The sequence below is a fragment of the Leuresthes tenuis genome, unplaced genomic scaffold (genome assembly GCF_036924035.1).
Source record: "Leuresthes tenuis unplaced genomic scaffold, fLeuTen1.0.hap1 SCAF_7, whole genome shotgun sequence".
In the NCBI taxonomy this organism is placed as follows: Eukaryota; Metazoa; Chordata; class Actinopteri; order Atheriniformes; family Atherinopsidae; genus Leuresthes; species Leuresthes tenuis.
In genome coordinates, this window is record NW_027325361.1 from 10,981,417 (window position 1) to 11,001,530 (window position 20,114).

General features: G+C 39.0%; 2 protein-coding genes across 3 annotated transcripts; both read right to left on the reverse strand.

Moving 5' to 3' along the window:
• Positions 1-532: 532 nt before the first annotated feature.
• On the reverse strand, positions 533-6,194 carry klhl26 (kelch-like family member 26). Of its 2 annotated transcripts, XM_072389282.1 has the most exons (3): positions 5,947-6,194; positions 3,782-3,964; positions 533-3,380 (listed from the first exon to the last, which is right to left on the reverse strand). In XM_072389282.1, the coding sequence occupies exons 1-3, from the start codon at positions 5,994-5,996 to the stop codon at positions 1,799-1,801; spliced, it is 1,815 nt and encodes a 604-aa protein (XP_072245383.1). In that variant the 5' UTR covers positions 5,997-6,194; the 3' UTR covers positions 533-1,798. The 2 variants fall into 2 exon arrangements, with proteins under 2 accessions (XP_072245383.1, XP_072245384.1); XM_072389283.1 differs by lacking the exon at positions 3,782-3,964.
• Positions 6,195-7,341: 1,147 nt separating this feature from the next.
• Positions 7,342-19,747, reverse strand: il12rb1 (interleukin 12 receptor subunit beta 1). Its single transcript, XM_072388787.1, has 15 exons — positions 19,539-19,747; positions 18,826-18,949; positions 17,164-17,330; positions 16,905-17,062; positions 16,785-16,821; positions 15,651-15,773; positions 15,029-15,105; positions 14,436-14,664; positions 14,158-14,336; positions 13,882-13,972; positions 12,942-13,097; positions 12,678-12,833; positions 12,453-12,522; positions 12,043-12,118; positions 7,342-7,908 (listed from the first exon to the last, which is right to left on the reverse strand). The coding sequence occupies exons 1-15, from the start codon at positions 19,642-19,644 to the stop codon at positions 7,609-7,611; spliced, it is 2,049 nt and encodes a 682-aa protein (XP_072244888.1). The 5' UTR covers positions 19,645-19,747; the 3' UTR covers positions 7,342-7,608.
• Between the last annotated feature and the right edge of the window lie 367 nt (positions 19,748-20,114).

Here is a 20,114-nt window from a genome sequence, read left to right on the forward strand (position 1 = left end):
AGTTGCAAAATTCATGTGACCCTGGTCAAGAGAAAATAATATGTAAGATGAAAAACACCCTTAGATATTTAGTAATCCCTTTTGGAAAACAACTGGTGCACTAATCAAATTCTCCTCTTTTATATATATATATATTATTGTAGGGACTTCAAAAACAATGACTAATTCCCATTTCCATCAGAGAATGTTAACGCAAACTGTTTTTCTGTTTATACATGAAACTAAGAGACTGTTCAAAGACAACGCCTGGATTTGCAACACAAGCGGCCCACAAAAATATAGAAGTCAAAAACATTTTTAAATCTAATGAAAAACAAGTGATTTGTCAAAAAATGAATGAAAGAAGTCTCATCAGTGTCGGTTAGAAACTGCAGATTGATTTTTCCTGCCCCACCACCCTGAATTTGATTAGGTGGGTGCATAAAATGGATGGTTTTTCCCTGCAAGTGTGTGAGGGAGAGTATGGATTCGTACTTCAGTAGGCTCAGCTCATACAAATGTATCATCCCAGCATAATAAAAACATAAAAGTATTTTTTAAAACATGATAAATCTTTAATATACACATAAAGCTACACAAACGTGTACATTCCCCTTCAACTCCAGCAGTTTTCCTTGTATTGAACTTCAACAATATAGTGTGCTTTCACAGGTACAGTTAGAACAAGACACACTGAGGCAGACAGAAGACAGTTTTACAGTGGGCACGCTCAAAAGGAAAACACAAAAAGTGCTTTATTTTCATTGTTTATACTGACATTAAATAGCTGATAAAAATCACTTTAAAAAGTGCACCAAAAAATGGATACTTTCGTTGTGTTTAAGTAGGGATTTGTGAGCTTTAAAGCAAACAACTTTTGAAAGAAATCCGCTTTCCATGACAAACGCACACTAACACGGTTATAGATACACGCATCGGTTATTTATGTAGCTGCCATAAAGAGGTCTGCCATGTTTTTTCATGTAAATTAAGAAATTAAAGAAAGAAATTGAAAACAGTGTGACTTTCAGCTCAGGAATCGCATTTTTAGTTTAAAAAATATCTAACAGCTTAGATTACTGATTCAAAACTGTAACACATCCAACACTCATTTCTGTGCAATCATTTCTGATATGCGGTTTGTCGAAGCTGCAACGCACACAATAAGAGAAAGATCAAGTTTGTTTTGATAATAAAATCCTAAAGAGATAAAAGGAAAAAAATATCACGACTTTACAATCAAAATGTCTAACGTTCTGTCTGTAAGTGAAAGCCACTCTGATTATATAAAAATCTATTTGTGCCATCTGTAACTTATGCCCTTGAATGGTAACTGAAACACTTTTACAGACTTAACAGTTATTAATAATTGTAATAGAAAGTGCTATAAATTAGGCAATGCTACTCTGGAAGAGAACTCTAAAAGCGTACATTTCCTCTTGACTTGCCCTGACCTTACCTTTTCCCCACAGACAGGTGTACAAAGATCATAACGTCTGGTTCACTACATACATGAGATCACTCTGATCTTTCATAGGTCAGCTTTCATAGTTTTAATTAAATGATTCAAAATAAAGACTCAAAAGAGTTTTCATATAAAAAGTGTTAATGAGTGTCAGTCTGTTGGATAAACGCGTGTTTCTCAAAAGAAGGCGAGAAACACACAATTCTGAGTAGTTAGGCTTCGTAGCTTTTCCGGTCATTCTCCCAAATTAACACACGTACACACACTCATACGTGATGTTCACACCTTGAGAGGGATCAATGGTCGGCAGACGAAGCACGTGGAATAAAATCTTCACAGTCAAAGGTCAGAAGCTTAGCGTTGTGTGGTGTTTTGTGGAAGTATAATCAGTGTGCAAGCAATGCCTGCAAAGGATTCTGGGAAGTGCAAATCCCTTTCCCACTCATCTGTCTCGGTGTTGTACACCTGAACGATGCTGGTGACATTATTCAGGTGCCAGTTGTAACCTCCTACGATGTAGATTTTCCCGTCCAGCAAGCAGCAGCCCGCCTCGGACTGCCCTGCTCTCATAGGACTGACGGTGGTCCACTGGTCGTTCTCTGGAATGTAATACTCTACTGCCATCACGTCAAAACAACGGTCCACATGGTCCATACGACCACCCAGCGCATAAACACGGTCACGGGTATTGATCATGGCATGAAGCACCCTGGGTTCATTCATGGGGGCTTTGAAGTCCCACTGGTCTGATACTGGGTTGTAGCAGTGAAGCGTTTTCTTGTCGTCTACTGAGACACCGTAACCCCCTGAGATGTACAGCTTGTCTCCACAGTGAGTGCCAGCATGTCCCCAAATCCTGCGTTTTAATTGTTCCACCGAAGACCACTCATTTTTCTTTGGGCAGTAGCACTCGACAGAAGACAGACTGCCAGATCGATTTCGGCCACCCGTGGCGTAAAGCTGTCCCTGAAGCACGTTGAGCTGAAACTGGATCCGGGCCTCGTGCATGGACTGGATGCGCAGCCACTGGTTCAGATGCGGATCGTAGCGGAAACAGCTGTCAACCGCCCCCTCCCCACTGCGGTACTGCAAGTGCTGTCCACCGACAACATACACAAAGTTATCGAGTACGGCAACACAAGCGTGGCTGCACCCCATCTCCATCTCAGTCAGCTCTTTGAACTGGCGGGAGGCAGCGTCAGGGAGATAAAATACCTTTGAGCTCACTGTGCGGTCATTGTCAGTGTACGGAGTCCCGCCAAAGGTGATGAGAGACATGACGTCAGAGCGAATGAGAGTCCGCGCGGACTGCATTTCATGCTGTCGGAAGGGAAGGATCTGGTAATTGAAGGCCTCAAGGAGATACTGGCGGCACAGCACGTCCTCCACCATGATATCCACCGTCTGAACACTGTCCACCAACTCTGAGGAGCGCATGAGCGGGAAGCGCACATGGCAGAGGACACTGCTGGCTTGAGCTCGGCGGGACTCATCGTATTGGAGCCACCTGATGGCAGCGTGGAAGAGGTCGATCTCACTACAGTTCTTCAGTTTGTTGCTCTGAAGGAAGAAGATGAGGCGCTCCATGGGAATGTGCAGAAAGTCCTCCTCCCCTGCGATCTGGAGGAAGTGACGAAAGGTGAAGGCATCCACTGACTCTTTAAGGGAAGACAAGCTGAAAGTGGTCGCCATCTGCCCGATGTGAAGGCAGGTCTCCACGCTCATCGCCGACTTAAGGAACTCCTCACAGAGCTCAATGACAGGAGCCATCTGGAGAAACACAGCAGCCCCGAGGACATCTTGAATACAGTCCAGGTCTAAAGTGACTTCTGAACTGTAGGCAAAGTCGATGATGTGTTTCAGCCCTCGGGCAGACAAACCCTTCAGCTCAATGCGATCTTGGTTTGACTCCCTCATGCCTCCAGTAAACATAGCTCTGAAACACAAGGAGCATGCAAGTTAACTTCAAGTTATTTGAATATTGCACCTCTTACGAAGTAAAAGCATGGATTTAGAAATTAAATTTCATGACTAAACCAGAACAATACTAGAAGGACGAAAAGCTGTCTTATTCCTAGATTGTTGCAAATGTTAGGTGCAGTGTCGAGGACAAAATAATAATAAAATTTTTTTAAAAAGTGGCAAATTTGGCTGTACTTTCATGCCATCCTTTCATTCAGCTACCTAATTTGTGTTTACCCCAGTGTACAATTAAAAGTGTATTACAAAACAGCAAAAACATGCTTTGTAAATGTATTATTTATTCACTCCATTGCCCTGGATAAGAACATTAGCTAAGTGTTTCCAATTAAAAATGCATGTAAAGTCCAAACTGACCTGAAATAATCACTACAGGCGGCCAGCACTGCTTTATGGACCTGAAAGCGCTCCTCATTGACGGCCAGCACAACGTCAAGCAGTTGACCCTGAGCCCGCAAAACCGACAAGCCCTGGAGGAGCGTGGCACTGTGGCTCGGGGCTGAGAAAGTACAGCGCAGGGTGCTGTTCTTGTTAGCCATACTGGAAAGAGAAAAAGGCCTTGTCACAATCAGTGACTCTAGACATAGTTCCACTTTTTCAATTAAAATGTACAAATATTCTCCTGCCTTTAATCTCTGCTGAACTTAAGATATTGTTCAGTTAAATCTAGAAGCAAGTACCTGCTGGTAATTGTGCTCTATAGGCCACTAATGTGGAGATATGTTGAAACCCTGATGGAAATTTAATTTAATTTATCACTCAGCCAGGGGGAAATGCATTTTGCAGTGTACAGGGCCTTGGCATTACTGGGAATGTGTCTGTACACTCATCAGGGACACAATCACTGTTAAAAATGAAGTTATAAATCTTCTTTGACACTTAACTGATGCACACAAATTTAGTTGTCTGTAAGAACAACATCTTAGCAAAAACACCACTTGGTGGTACAAAAAAAAGATTGAGTCTTCGCATTGAGGGTTAAAACTTAAAAAGCACTACCGACATCTGAGGTGGAAACAGACATAATAGCCTGAAGAGTAAATAACACCAGATGTGTGGAACAACTGGACGGTAACCGCTTCAATGTCAAGCGTCAACCAGACCCCCCAAAAGTAAAACATATAAAAATCACATCTGCCAAAACTGGCAGACTGCAAATATCCAAAACGCATCACGTTTGTATCACATTTAATACCAAGTTGGAAAAAAAAGGCCTGAATTAACAACTCGAAACGTTCTCACAACTGAAGCTAAAAAGTATCTTGATGTAGATCTGTGTTTTCTTTAAACTAATTTTAAAAAATGCCCAATTAATTCTAGACATTATTTTGCTTGTTAACCACATATTGTTTCACTTCAGGCTGTTTTCTTGATAATGCACAAGAGATTGGTCTGAATTTTTGCAGAAAAACCCTCAAAACCACGTAACAACTAAAGGGAAGCGATCTAAAAATGTTTCATGTCTTCATGTATGTTAAGAGGAAAGAATAACTGTTTATCTTCCTACAGTTTATCTAATGAACAGTTACGCATAATCACCACATACTGAGATATGTTCGACTTTGTTTGCATGTATTACCAAGACATTTAAAAAGATTTGTGATATGGTGAAAGAAAAGTTAGTGACTGTAAAGACTTGAGTATTTCACTCAGTAATCTTCACTTTAGTATAAATTATATTCTACCCGATTAAAAGTTTGATTGCTGTCTATACTTTATGTTTGTTTGGATCCCATTTGTATAAAATCGTATTAACGGTTACATAGATTCCTTTTTTATGCCGATTTGTGCAGCAATGAAAAAAAAAAGGAGACAAAAACACTGTCTGTTAGTATTTTGACTATACCAAGCTAAAACTAAATGATCCAATGTTTAGTTTTCTGCTTTGGAAATGAATATTTTATTAGTTTACATCTCATTTGCATAGCTAAGATGTAAAAAAAAAAAAACTTTCTATATAAAGAAGTATCCAAATATAAGTTTTCAACTGGGGAACTTTTATGGTGATACTAATCAAATTTTGCTTTAAAAATCTGCTTCACCTGTTGTGTCTTGTCCTAAAATTGATTAAAAGTAAAAGTAACTTCAATTTATACAAGAATAAGACTCAGAAAGTCAACCTTAGTCATGTGGTTTTGAACTGATGATGTTAGAAGTGTTAAGCGATAACAACAAGGAAAGAAATTAGGCAAATTAGGAAACATTAAGGCTTAGGAACCCTGTTTAAAATGCATTCAGGCAGTTTATTATAGGGGTTAAGGAAAAGTATGACAGTAACACTGTTTTAATCATTTTAAGCGCCGCAAGCTGTGCTTCATGACAGTACTAAAAAGAAGCGGCCGTCCCGGTGCCTGGAGGCCTGAACAATGCCTCGGTGTTTCCTGAATATAAGTCACGGCGCCGCGAGCAACCACCGTGTACTCGGTCCTTGTCCACAGGCCGTGGAGACTACCAACACGGAGACACCGTGGAAACAGTGGAAAACAGTAGACGCACAACGACGTCAGCCCCGGCTCACTCACCTGCTCTGAGAATTTTTCGAGGCAAAATCGCCACCATCCGACTCCGCCATCTTCTAGCACACACCGACACACATAGGGCATTTTCAGAAATGTTAACAGGGGATCACCGGCACGACTGGTCCATTCATTGCGTTTTTAAATGTCTTGGAACCGTCTGTTGTTGTGGCATGGATGGAGAACAGCTGTCTGTCTGAGATCCTCCAGTGAACACGGTGGTGACCTCTCCGCCTACCGGCTGTCTGCTGCGCGACCTTCCTCTGTACTACCGCTATCTGACCACTGGGAGGCGCCAGAGGCACGTCCACGCATGTGGAGAGGTCCTCAGTGAGAAGTTATCACACCTTTTAGTCGTAAGTAGCAATACAAGAGTAAAAGTAACAATGTGATAAATGAACGACTAAGAACAACTCTGTTGTAGCTTGACAGGGTATCATTAAATTATGCTATTTCATAGGCTACTGAGTTTATTTAATTACTAACCTGCGACCGAACAGTTTAAGGTATCTGTTGTAAGTGTCATAGAGTAAAAAGAAAAAGAAGGAGAAAAAGCACCACATAGGTCCAAAGAAAAAAATAACAGATCTGCTTATTAACAGAATGCAAAGGGATGCTTGGCAGCTCAACTTGCTCTTGTGTACCCCATGTAAAGAGGCCCTTAATGCATGTCATCTAATTTTTTTCTTCCCCCGTACCATCACAAAGACAGGCTACTTCGGCCCAGGAAACATATATCAATTTGAAAATAATACAAAGACACATACTGAAATACAAATTAGCAGGAAAAAGCTCATTTTGAATTTGATACAGGCAAGGCATTAAAAGAAAACAGATCCTAGACTATGTGTGTATACTATACAATGCTTATTGTTCATATATGCACAAACAAAATACCTATATTGTAACCAGGCATTGTTTGTCACATGTACTGGCCTCCTGTCTGTGGTAAAAACAGACATTTTGAATTTGATGCCGTAAGAGGTAAACACTACAGGTGTATGTGATACAACAGGATGACGTCCATGCTGAGTTGAGTCTGCTGAGATATCAAAATAGGAACCAGCTGAAAGGCATTTACTACGTAAAGAAACTAAACTGCATTGTGGTGGTGAGCTGGAAAAAGGTCTTCACTTCTTTGAAATCAACAGGACACATTTCAGAGTGAACAAGATGGGTCAAAACTTGACAGAAGTTTCTTTGGTAATGAGTAATCCAGTTTCTTACTTGGCACAGGCAAGCTTTTTAAGGTCAATGGATGTTTTTTGTGTTTTGTTTTTTTTACCACTTTCTGTGACTTGGTTACCTCACGCCAGGCTCCTCTTTGTTTTTCCTCAATCATCACCCTGATTTTTTTTTCAATTGTTTGTTTTGCACTCAACTGACCTATAATGGGCAAAACGTTTCCCATGTTAAGAATTATGTCAGTTTAGCCAACAAAATCATTTCCATCTACAAAAACATTTAAAGCAGACGGTAGCTACACTTTTCACGTCCGTGTAACTGGCAAATTACATATAAAAATACATGATCAGTAAAAATAAAATACTGGTTAAATTAAAAAAGATTGTTTTGCAGATGTTGTTCAAATTAGAAAACTATAAGAACAACACATTTCTGCGTGTTTGCACAGTTATGTGCTGTGAGGCAGTAAAAACGTTGGTCTGGTCAAGATGAGATCATCTTCACATCAAACACCAAACCATTCCTGTATGTCAGCATGGCGAGCTCCGTGTCCACCTGCTCAAAGTCCGTCATCTCTTCTTTTTCCAGTACTTGGTCTGAGTCAGGACTCACACATTCATCACTAGGTTCTTCTGAGTCACTCCTCTCATTCTCCAGGTCTGTGTCAGTCTCACCGTCCCTCTCCCTTTTGAGGATGGTGGCCTCTTCCGAATCAGACTTCCTCTCTGGCAGCAGCCGATGCAGCGTTATTTCATGCACTTCCTCTTTCCTCTCCCACATCTCCTGTTGTCGGTTACATTACCAAAAAACAGAGTCAGGGTTCTGATTTATGGAGAAAAAAACTGCAATGTAGGCCTACTGTGAAATTCCAGACATATAGTTAAATGTTAATGATGGGTTTGAGACAGGAGAGAAATAGCAGTTGTTTGTATTAAACTCAGGCAAAAGCTAATTCAGAGATTTGCTTGGAAACATGTGGCCAAATGTGTGGCAAAATAATAACAAAAAACAGAGAATTATGTTGTACTGAATTGTGTAGATAGTCTGTTGAAGAGTATTTTGTTCTTTTTCTGTTCATTGTTTGATCAGAACTCCCAATCTTGTGACGCATGAGGGATTTAAAACGTATCTGCCTGTAATGTCATAAACAGGTCCTCTAAAATCCCTTCATCTTTAACAGGCCATCAGTGCAATCTAGCCTCATATCTGATAACTAGCCTGCTAACTATTTTCCTCTTCGTAACAAACTTGTCATTCCTGGATGCCAGAATCTGCAGAACAGCTTGGGCTATCTGCTGAAACTGCAGAGGAAGATGAGGAAGAAATTAATGAATTTCATAGAGTGCTGCAGAAATGGAGCACTTCAAATGCTTGAGGTCTACGCACCTACTTTACACAACCATCACGCTTGACAGTTGTTAGCTGACAGAATGCACAAACACTTACAGGAGTTACACAATGTGTATTCAACATTCATGACTTTAGCTCAATAGATAGGGACATATAGATGTATCTTATCCTGTTATTGGGTCAACTTGTTTGGTCAGCGATTATCTCAGCTCAGCGAAGAACACTGTGTGAACAAAACCACTTTTATAACAAGGTCTTTTACCATTGTGTTATCTTACCTAGCTCATATGTGAAAAGACTACATGCAGCCCTTTGTCTCTCACTCTGCAGACTGCTCTTGTCCTTAAGACTCACTTAAGAAAATTTCCAATTCAACACTGTGGACTCATTTTTAACTCTGGTTCGCTCACTGCACTGATTTGGTTATAAGTTACAGTCACAGAGAGCTGAGGAACACCATCAATACCCTCCTGTTCAGGGACGTGGCTCTAGTACAGCTTGCTCTGGTGACATGGATGGATAAACCGCTGTTACTACTACATACTCTTTCTCCCCGCTATAGTCCACCGACAGGACTTGCCCGGCACAGGAGTGTAAACTGCGAGCTTGTTTGGTTCTGTTAAATGCTCGGTCGTTCATTTAAGCTGATCTGAGACCTGCCAATCAACATCCTCAGCAGACACAACCACAGCGTCTCAGAGATTACTGCTCATTTTATTACAATTTCAAAACCTGTTGAAGTGTTCATTTATTTACTCTTTTGCTCAATCATTGCAACAGCATATGACATAGATGGCTGTCTCTCTTTAACGAAACATACACATGACATGACATTTTGTCATCCAAAAAAATCTGCACTTTCCTAAGAAAACCAATTAATTGAACCACTGGACGTATTTATTATACATTCAGTTTACTGTGTCTTCAGATTCAATCATAGTCCTGCTATAGAGTCAAATGAAAGGTTTGGGGCTCTTTTATATTGTCTTTTTGCTTTATCTCACATCACCTGATTGGGTCGGGACTCTCCTTCAATTCAACTGCTTTCCAGGGGGGAGAAAACAGTTTAAGACATCCAGTCATACCAACTGCTTCCCTTCCAACGTATTTTCCATTTTTGAGTAACACTGTAACACCTCCACTTACCAAACACACACATATTCAAATCAACATCCAACTGAAAATACAGTCTTGTCAAAAAGAAAGTGCTCTCCCTTTCAATTCTATGGTTTTACGTGTCAGGACATAATCTAAAAAACAAACAAAAAAACTATCTAGTCCATACCAGGTCTTAAAATTTGGTAAATACAACCTAAGATAAACAATAATATGTGACATATTTTACTATGTCATTCTTTTTTTCCACCCTTACTGCTTCCATAGGAATAAAAAAAAAAAGGGTATGTAGCAGCCAGGTGCTGCTAATCAAATGCCCTTTATCAGTGTGAGCCTCTATAAAAATAGATTTTTTTTGCAGTGTTTGTTAACACAATACCAAGGAGGAAAGACATCAGCAATGATCTTAGAGAATCAACTGCTGCTGCACATCATTCTGGGAAGGGTTACAAGGCCATTTACAGACAATTTAGAGTCAATCATTCTACGGTGAACAAGAATATTCTCAAGTGGAAAACCCTGAAGACAGGTGTCAGTCTTCACAAGAGCGGACATCCCAGCAAGTTCACCCCAAGCTTAAGTTTATCTCAGACCGTGCTCTGAGAAACTGCAAAAACCCCCAAGAGCTACACCTCAGACTCTACGGTCCTCATTTAGCAAGTTAAATGTTAAAGTTCGGGACAATTAGAAAAGGTCTGAACACGTATGGCTTGCTTGGAGGGGTTCCGGGCAAAAGCTTCTTCTCTCGAAAAAGGACACGGCAGTACCACTTAAGATTTGCAAAGTTACATCTGAACAAACCACAAGTCTTCTGAAAGAATGTCCTTTAGACAGATACAACCAAATGGGAGATGTTTGGTCATAATGCGCAGCAGCATGTTTGAAAAAAAACAAACACAACGTATCAGCACAAACACCTCATATCAACTGTCAACTACAGTGGTGGAGGGCTGATGATTTGGGCTTGTTTTGTAGCTACTGGACCTGAACAATTTGCTGCCGTGAACTCCTCTGCATACCAAAGTATTCTAGAGGCAAATGTGACGACATCTGTCGGACAGAAAGTGACTGACTGTGACTTGACTGAAAATGGGTCTTGCAACAGAGCAACAATCCCAACAGCAAATGTACAACATATTAACTGAAAAAGGAAAGAATCAAGGTGTTGTTAAGATCCAGTCAAAGTCCAGATATCAATCTGATTGAAATGCTGTGATGGAACCTGAGGAGAGCTGCTTGTTAATGAAAGTCTGCAAAGCTCAAGAACTGAAGTTACGTTGTGAAGTTCAGCGGGCCAAAATTCCTCCTCAACAATGTAAGAGACTGATAAGATCATACAGTTATATCAATATTTGTTATTGCTAAAGGTGATTCTACAAGTGACTGAATCATGGGATGGACTTAGTTTTTCACACATTGCTTCTGCATTTTGGCTTAGTTTTTGTTAAGTAAATAATGACACAGTGTGATATGTCATAATATAATTAAATCAAGATTAAAATGTTTGGATGAAGTAATAATATGCTCAGAAATCAAGACTGGAGAAACCCCTCTGCAAATCATAGGATGCATGACACCCACGCCCTACAGAGGTGGTGTCAATTATGGTAAAGAGACCCATGCAACTGTTGATTCCTGCACTGCTAAAGGGTATGCAGAGGGCCATAACAAAAACACTTACAATCATTTAAGTCATTTACAAAAGTATTGAGTCAATGCAATACTTTGTAGCACCTTTAGCAGTAAAAACAGCTTAGAATGTTTTATCTAATTCTTCCTGGCAGATCCTTAAGACTTTTCAAACTGAATGGGAAGTGTCTGTGAGCTGCCATTTAAGATGGAGTTTTAGGTCAGCCACAGAAGTTAAGTCAGAGACTAGTCGGAAGCAAGTCTTGTGAGGTTAACCATGACTAGCTCCACTATGCAGCAGATTTTTGTCAAGGATCCCTCCATGTTTGGACTCACCCTAGCTACTGAGAATGGCCATCAGAGCACGATCTCTACATATCAGTGGTGATCTACCACTGGGTTTGTAGTGGTTATCTACATAAGCACTGAGGCTTATGAAGTAGTGCTAAAATTGCTGCCCTTTTGGCAAGTTAATCTATGAGAACTTCATATTTTTTTTGTTGCAGTGACTTTAGAGCTCTCAGTCACCTCACTGATTAAGTTACCTGGAGTTTTTCTTGATGTCTTATAAGACCGGCAGAGATCAGATTAACTTTTTCATGATCTAGTTTTGTCCTGACATGCAAAGTAAACTGTGGAACTTGCTATACAGGATATTTAGAATCATGAAAACAAAAACATATTTATATATGTTATTCTACAGGGAACTTTTGTAGTGTATAAATAAAGAAGCATTCAACTGCTGGAGTTTTACAGAAAGGTAAAAACAAAACAAAAGAGTCCCAAATCAATAAAAGCTCCAAATCAAATGTAGTCTTTTACCTTACTGTCTGGTTTCGAGGTGGTGAAATCTGGAATCACAGGTGTTGGCACAGGAGGGAGGATCTTTGTTTTTATTCTAATATCAGGACAGAGATGAAAATATTCACAAAAGAGCTACTTGGGTTTGTCTTAGACTACACCGCCAAGAAGCGCACACTCTGTAACAATCGCATAAATTATTCATTTGCTTTAGCACAATAGAAAGGATGCATCCAAAAAAATTCAGCGTATAGTGTAGTGTGTAGGGAAATTCGGTGCATCATTATTATGTGAACCCAATTTATGGATAAAGTGAACATTGTTCAACCAAAACTGAGTCGTCAGAATGTGATACATGTGCATACAGTAGATTGCTGGTTTATTAATGAGGTCTTCCAAAACTTTTGAATCATAAAAGAGGCATCACTCACCTTTTCACGATAAAGTTGAACATTGTTGAGAGTAAGAAAAAGACAAACAGCAACCCTAAACTCAACCACACTGATTTTAGAGGAAAAAAAGAAGAAAGAGTAATAAGAAAAAAGAAGAGATGATTTAGTTTTAAAAAAGGAAACAAGAAAACTGCTTAAGTGACTTGTATTAATTTGAACAAATCAATAATTTCAACATGAGAACTGATTCTGTAGGTCTGGTACCATTTGCAGGCTTCTCTCGCAACGTGTTGACGATTTCTGAGGCTAAAGGTCCTTTCCCCACTCGTGTCACTCCAGCTAGCTTGATGTTGTATATGGATGCCGGAGTCAAATTTGCCAGATGGTGATGTGTCACTGATGTTGATATGTTGAAGCACTCTGAACAAATGACAGTAAACACTCTTATAAACATGTTACTATAAAATGTTGTAAAAATAAATTTTCAAAAAGAAAAATACCAAAAAATTTGCACAGCGCCTTTGATACCTTCTGACTCATTTTGTGAGCTGATTTTCACCTTGCACAGGTTGTAGTGTGTGAGGAAGCCTTGCTGGTGCTCATATGGAATTGCTTTCCAGGAAAGGTCAACAGAAGTCTGCATTTCATCAGAAACTTTGAAGTCCTGAGGTTTTCTGTTTGGCACTGAATTGGATAAGAAAAATATCTCAATATATGTATATGTATATATATATATATCATATCCATCGACAGTATGCAGAGACACAGACTATGATGTACTCCTCAGCAGTATAGCTCCCCCTCTCTTCTTAGATCGTGTGCTGATGGTCAGCAATGAGAGTGAGGTTCTATGGTTACGGGAATGCTCTGTGCCTCTGTCACTCCATGACTTTTTAAGCTGGTCTCGCCTTTTCTTCTTTGGCTTTAAGATAGCAATGGTCAAGGAGGACACCATAGTTCACAGAAAAGTACAAAATGGTCTATTTGAACAAAAGAGCTCACATACTACCAAGTATGTCAGGGCTAAGGCCTTTTCAAGCAAAATGTGTCAGCCAGTGTCTGAAAACTGGGGTTTTGGTGCATTTCTTTTGCCTTTCTTAAAATCCACGGAGAAATCTGCCATTTCAAAAGTTATTTCTAAAGAGATTGTACAACGTTCAAATGAAAGAATGACAGAAACTAAAAGCAGTCAGGTGCAAGAAGCTTCTAGATGGCTACAAGAAACATTTTATTGCTGTCATGGATGCCAAAGATTCTGCAAAAAAAATGTATCTAGTAATTGTATTTCAGGTTCCTGTAGCTACCAAAGTAATTTGTAATTACTTAAAACACTTCTTTGCACACTCATTCGTTTTGGGGTACAGTGAAAATAAGTATGTACACCTGATTGTTAATTCGAGTTGAAAGATTGAGTCTACGGAGACCCTGGACATCTAACTGTAGAGACAGCTCATTTGAAGACACTTACCCCCCTCCTTCCTATAAAAGAGGCACATTTTAACAGTCTGTGGTTTCCCACGATGACATTTGTGTTCAAAGTAAAGGTAGCGGATGTAGTCCTTCATGTCTGTAACAGAAACAGAAAGTGTGTTTTGGCCCCTTGTGTGACATATTTTATTAATATTATTATTGTCTTTTTTATTGCGGTGGCATGAATATAAAATATTTGTGTCATTATTTTTGTGTCAGGAAATCATCTGTTAAATTTGGTGCAAACACTTGACAAGGATTAGTTTTGTGTCACAAAAGAAGTGTAAAAGAACATAGGACTCAGCTTACTCTTTTTTTGGAGCATCCTTTTCTTGTTCTTTGCTGTTAAGATAATCACATTTTCTGGTTTTAAATCTGCATCTTGAAGCTCGTACAATTCAAGGCACGTTCCCTTCTTTAATCTTTTCGTTTCCAGTAATGTTTTGTCGCAAACTGTCGGAGAAAACAGAAATAACAACATTTATAGTTTATTTAAGGGAATATGCAGGTTCTATCACACTCAAACACTCACGTACACACACTTGGACCTACTTTTTAAATCAGCAGCAGTTGCAGCTGGTACTTGTATGATGACTGGTGGAGACTGTCCTGCTGCATTTCTGGCAATGACGGTGATGTTGACAGCCGAGTGTGACACATAAATGGTGTAATTAGTTGTGTTGGTGACATGTTCATGCTCCTCACAAGGACATGCATGCAAGGTTTGTGTGTCGTTAATGCTGTACATCACACCTGTGACTGCTGCTGCATGTGGCATTGACTGAAATGCAAAATAGAGTTGAGTTCAGACAAACAGCCAACTGAGGCAACAACACTAAGAAATACTTAATATTGTACACAACTATTATATGCTCAGGACTGTTCTGGTGTGAGCAGATAAATACTAATAATAAACCCCAATATAAGACAATGACGGAGGGTCTTGAAGGGGCAGGTGTAAGGGTCTGTCCATGTGCATATATTTGCAGTTTTGAGTACTAAAACCTTCAGTGTGGGACATGAGCTCAACCGTGTTCATACTATGCCAATCTCTGCAGGGTGAATTTCTCTGCATTTCATATCATAGTAGAATTTCTGGTGTCTATGCACTTGACTGGTTTGCCCGAGCTATATTTCTCACTCACTTTCCAGTTTAGCACCACTTCTCGCGTGTAATTTCCAGATCTTATTGTGTTGGTTACCTCAGGTTTATGTCCAAGTCCTGTGGTAAAAACACAAAATGTTTACAGACTCTTAACTTTTGACATTCCTGTGGTTTCCAGGTGGAGTTTGTATATTCAAAAATTGCAGTTAGAGTAGTTGTCTTCCAACTGGAAGATTGCGGGTTTAATCCAGAACATTTCCATGTGTCGAAGTCTCCTTCGACAAGACATTAAACCCCACATTGCCCACAATATGTTCATCAGTGTGTGATTGTAGTGAAAACAGCACTGCATAATCACAATTAGAGTACATAGATACAATAAAAAGTGCTATCTCTGTGTGTGAATAGGTGTAAGTGATATGCATGTAATGTGCTTTGTTATATAAGTGTGGACCAATTCACTGATGGTGTGCACAGATTAGATATCACAGTTCAGACAGGGATGACTGCATACTAACATTTGTATCTATGTAGTTTTGAAATGGTTAAATATGACTTTTGTGTATGTTTGTGTGTCTTATGATAATTTACAGTAGCGCAATAAGCTTAAAGTCCTGAGTGGAACATCCATCCATTTGATTACATAAATGACAGGAGTTTACCTGCAGGAACAATAATAACTGAAGACCAGTTGCTCCACAGGGGGCTTTTGGCCTTGGTGGACTGTTGTCTGATCTGAACCTGGTAAGCTGAATGCTTCAGAAGATTCTCAATGATTATCTCATCTGTACAGTTGAAAAAAAAGAAAAGAAAAACATTATTTACAAACCTAAAAGTATGTTTTACTTAAATGCCTTGCACATTTATGAATAACAAGAAAAGTTGCTTGTCAGTGTGTGTTCCAAAATGATTCATGTTACTGACACAAAGATTAATCCCATTTAACACCTCTGATATTACCATTCGCACAGACAGTCAGTTCTCTTAATACCTAACTAGGAGAGTAACAGAAACGCTTTCTCTGGTTATCCTGTGCTCATATGATGATGCTTACACCATAACTATGTGCAGCGAAGGGGGTGGAAAAAACATCCATGACACCATTTTTTGAGAGATGCTGATGTAACAATAACAAGGTGAAAAGAACTCCAAACATGTCAGCAAGACAGAGAGGCTACAATATGTTGGCAGTTATCTTTAAATAAACTCTGACGTGAAAATTAATGTGGTTAATGTGTGATTTTGTCAGGTTTCACTTGGTAACAGAATATTGCAAAAATGTGAAGTATAAACTGGAGCTGTCAAGAGATCAAAACTTTTTAATCACATTGCTCTGTATGTTATTTCTATGGATTTTTCTTTTCATTGTTACTCTGCCAGCCAGGCATTTACTTTGAAGATATTGGCATAATGGGTAATGTGGTTATGAGTTGTGCCACTTTTGCACCAGACTGCTACAGGAACTGGGTCAGAGTGTGTTGCAACACGGCTGTTCTACAGTTTAAACAACATTTTCAGCAACTGCATAGTTCTTCTCATGGAGAGGACCAAAACAACTATGTTCCACTTGACACATGCATCTGTGAACTTTGGGGACCCATTACTCAATTGCTGGTTGAACCATTTTTGGTTGGCACTTAATGGAACTTGACGGCATGTCTCAAAAGAAGATATATTGACAGCACAGCACACACACACACACACACACAGACATATATATATCACCCACAGCAAACATGAAAAAAAAGTGATTGAAAGACTTTAATTAAAAGAATATTGGACTTAAGTCTACTCACACGTGGAAGCCTCATAAGTGGTATTTTTTGACATCTGAAAAAACAGTGAAGATATTCATTTAGATAGTTAACAAGTCAGTCAACAAATAAATGTTCAGATATAAAATTTGGTGTTCAAACAGCAGTTGTGCGCACTTTTTCCCAAGATTCTGTTGGATGCTCATATCGTCGAAACCGGACATCTGCCAAAGATGGATTCTTTTCTGCAGCTGGCCATCTTAAGCTGAGGTTGTTTCTTAACCATGACAACAAAATATTTTGGGGTGCTTCATACTTAACTGTCAAGAAAATATTTTAAATAGCTTAACATACATTTTTTATTATCGTGCAACATTTTAAAAAAACGTGAAAAGTGCGACCATGGAGCAGCATCCATTACCTGTATTCTTGAGTATACTGGTCCGCCTGGTTGATGTGCAGCTGGAGTTTCCAACATTAGCTTGAACCCAAAAGTCCACATTATTACCGACTATCAGGTTTTCCTCGAGGATCTCACAGTGTTTCTCCCTGAGTTTCTCACATTTACTCTCAATAACAGTAGAGTCACTACCAAGAAAAATGTAGACAGATATGAATGCAGTGAAAGTGGCAGCAAAAGAAGACAGCCACTTCCATGTTTCCATGTTTAAAAAGTGAAGCCAGTGACAAAGTGTCGGTGTTTACGTCTCATACTAAAGCTGCATTTTGACCAATAATACACAGTAGTTACAGTCCCAGGAACTTTTTTTTCAGAGAATCTATCCAACTGTGATTTGTCTAATTAGTCCACAGATGCATGAAAAAAATAAAACAGGAGAGCAAGAATATATATTTCACAAGTAAAGGTGCACAATATAAGTTCTTGCACATAAATCCAACAGAGGTTGAACTTAGAATCCCAAATGTACAAGAAATCCTGCCACATTAGGACGAGTTTTGTGCAAATCATTTTTAACTTAGGTTGTCATCTTCATAAACAACACGTGTGCACTCTATACCATTCACAGTGAACCATTTCACAATATCTGTACAGAGGTGGGATGTCAGAGGTCAAGTTAACGTTTAAGAAAAGTGCAAAAAAATGTTAAATTCCAACACACAATGATTGTGTTGTCAGTGATATATGAAACACACCTCACACCTTGAGCTAAGGTATTTTTTTGATCCCGCAACTGACAGTATGAAGGGAAAAAAAGGACAACCACAGTAAAAAGGAGGAAGTACGCTTCAGCTGCTCTCAAAAAATCTGTCAATGTGGCATTTTCCGACAAGGCTATGCTCAGGTGTGAGCCTTTTCATTTGTACATTACAGATGTATTTGCTTGCTGAACTGGTCATGAAAGGCCAAGTATTATTGTATTGAATGGAAATAATAATACCTTCCCTTTCCTCCTCTTTTCCTCTGAGTATCTTTTTTCTCTCTTGCGGGAAATCTACAAGCTGTGCAGATGGTTTATCTTCGACAAGCTTCCCATACACCACAGTTCTGCTGCACTTCTCATTAGCATCATACTGTCCATTTGAATATCTCAAGTCTTGCACAATTCATTGAAGGTGTGGTCTTCCACATTAAAGTAAAGAATTTAACAAGCTAATCTGGGGGTAAAATACTGTATATCCACCCCAGTTTGTTTAGTTTTGGTTCCTAGTCCTCTGTAAAAGTTACTGCAGACAATTCAGCTTAACTGCCACAAAATTATCAGATCATCATACATCATATAAAGGAAAATATAATAGTACAAGTGCCATAATTACTATACTGTTCATTATAAAGCTATTCAACCTCATTGTGGTCCTATTTATAACTCATAAGAACTGTGTACTCAAAACCAATTATTATCTCCTCTCTTATTTCTGTCCAGATAACAAATTATGTTTATACAAAAGTGAAGCCAGCACAGATGTGATGATCTATCATCCATTTTATAGTGTTTAGAGCACTGATGGGAATTTATTTTCAAAGTGTTCTATTTATTTGTTTTTTTACAGGAAATGAATGAATATTTTCCAATTATGAAGTGAAGATATTCACCGAATAACTGAAACACAGAGCATTACTCACTTAAAGTAAAGATCAAATGTCACATCACTCTCGTTCGTCTCAAAGCCCCATTCACAAATGTAAACAGACGCCTGAACATCTTGTCTGAAGCACTGAGGACTGGAAGGAGCCTCGCAGGTTGACCCTTAGGGAAAAAAATACACATTTAGAAATTGATGTCATTCCTGATTTTTTTCAGTTTGAAATACTTTCGAAAATTGACTCTTTGATTTGATTAACAAATGTTGTGCATCAGTGTTCCCCCCAACCCCAATCGTCAACCTACATCTAAACTGAACCCATATTTAATTTTTTTCTTCTATCCTAGTTAAACTTGACGCACTTCGTAATACAAGATGGCACTAATAAACAATAACCTTCTGGCATTCTGATGTGATTGGAGCAATCCTGACCTCTCAATACATGCTGTACTGTTTGTAGAACAGTGACTTGCCATCAAGTTAAACATCAGCGTAACTGTAAATTGTGGTGCTTCACTAAAGCTGCACAGACAGCGCACTGCGGATGTCACCTGCAAGTGGAAACCACTAAATGCTGATAAGCGAACCAAAGTTTTGCGGCTCACATTTTCCTTGAATTTTTTTTCAGTCACTTTCATACAACTTTTAATATGATGACACTTTTAAAATGATTAACTTAAACCAAAATGTCCTTTTAAGAGAAGAAAAACTTTAAGAAATAATCCAAGTTAAATGGTTTTCACACATTTTTACCTTTGCTGATAGTTGTGAGGAACATAAACATAAAAAATCCATGTGGTGCGTTCCAGCACCTAAGAGTTTCCTTCAAGTTTAGTAGAAAATTGAGAAAAACAATCATTATTCAGTGTAAGAGAGTCGATGTAGTCAGCCTGTCTTCATGTAACTCAATTGTCTTTCTCAGAAATGTCACTGGAGTTTCAAATGTGTCTGCTTGTGTGAGCTGCACCAAAACCAGAAGTGACAGGGGTGGGGGTTGTCTTCGTCATACCGACTGTCAGACACAACAGAAATTCTATATGCAACTCTTTGAAGTAGTTTGTTGAGTTCTTTTGTGCTCATTTCCCCACAGTCATTTTTCTTCTTCATGCTCCCTATCAATAAACTTTGGAGGAAACTACAGCAAATGAATACAGACACCTACATGTAGTGTAATGTGTCAACAGAGAGCCTTTCTCACACATTATGAGTTTGAAAGAGGAGGGGAAAAGTACTGACTTTTCTTAAATGTTCTTAGTTAGTAAAAACCACATAAATCAACCGCATCAAACAGATTTTGTATAATTCTCCTTGATGTTTGACTTTCTATAT

Bases quoted from the DNA above. Each gene is read 5' to 3' on its own strand.
- klhl26 (XM_072389282.1), bottom strand. From the start codon at position 5,996: ATGGCGGAGTCGGATGGTGGCGATTTTGCCTCGAAAAATTCTCAGAGC. The intron at 3,965-5,946 runs GTGAGTGAGCCG...TTCTCTTTCCAG, and splicing joins TCGAAAAATTCTCAGAGCAG to TATGGCTAACAAGAACAGCA. The intron at 3,381-3,781 runs GTCAGTTTGGAC...CTTGTGTTTCAG, and splicing joins GCCTGTAGTGATTATTTCAG to AGCTATGTTTACTGGAGGCA.
- il12rb1 (XM_072388787.1), bottom strand. From the start codon at position 19,644: ATGATTGTTTTTCTCAATTTTCTACTAAACTTGAAGGAAACTCTTAGG. The intron at 18,950-19,538 runs GTAAAAATGTGT...TTTTTCCCTAAG, and splicing joins CCTCACAACTATCAGCAAAG to GGTCAACCTGCGAGGCTCCT. The intron at 16,822-16,904 runs GTTTGAACACCA...TCACTGTTTTTT, and splicing joins AAAAAGTGCGCACAACTGCT to CAGATGTCAAAAAATACCAC.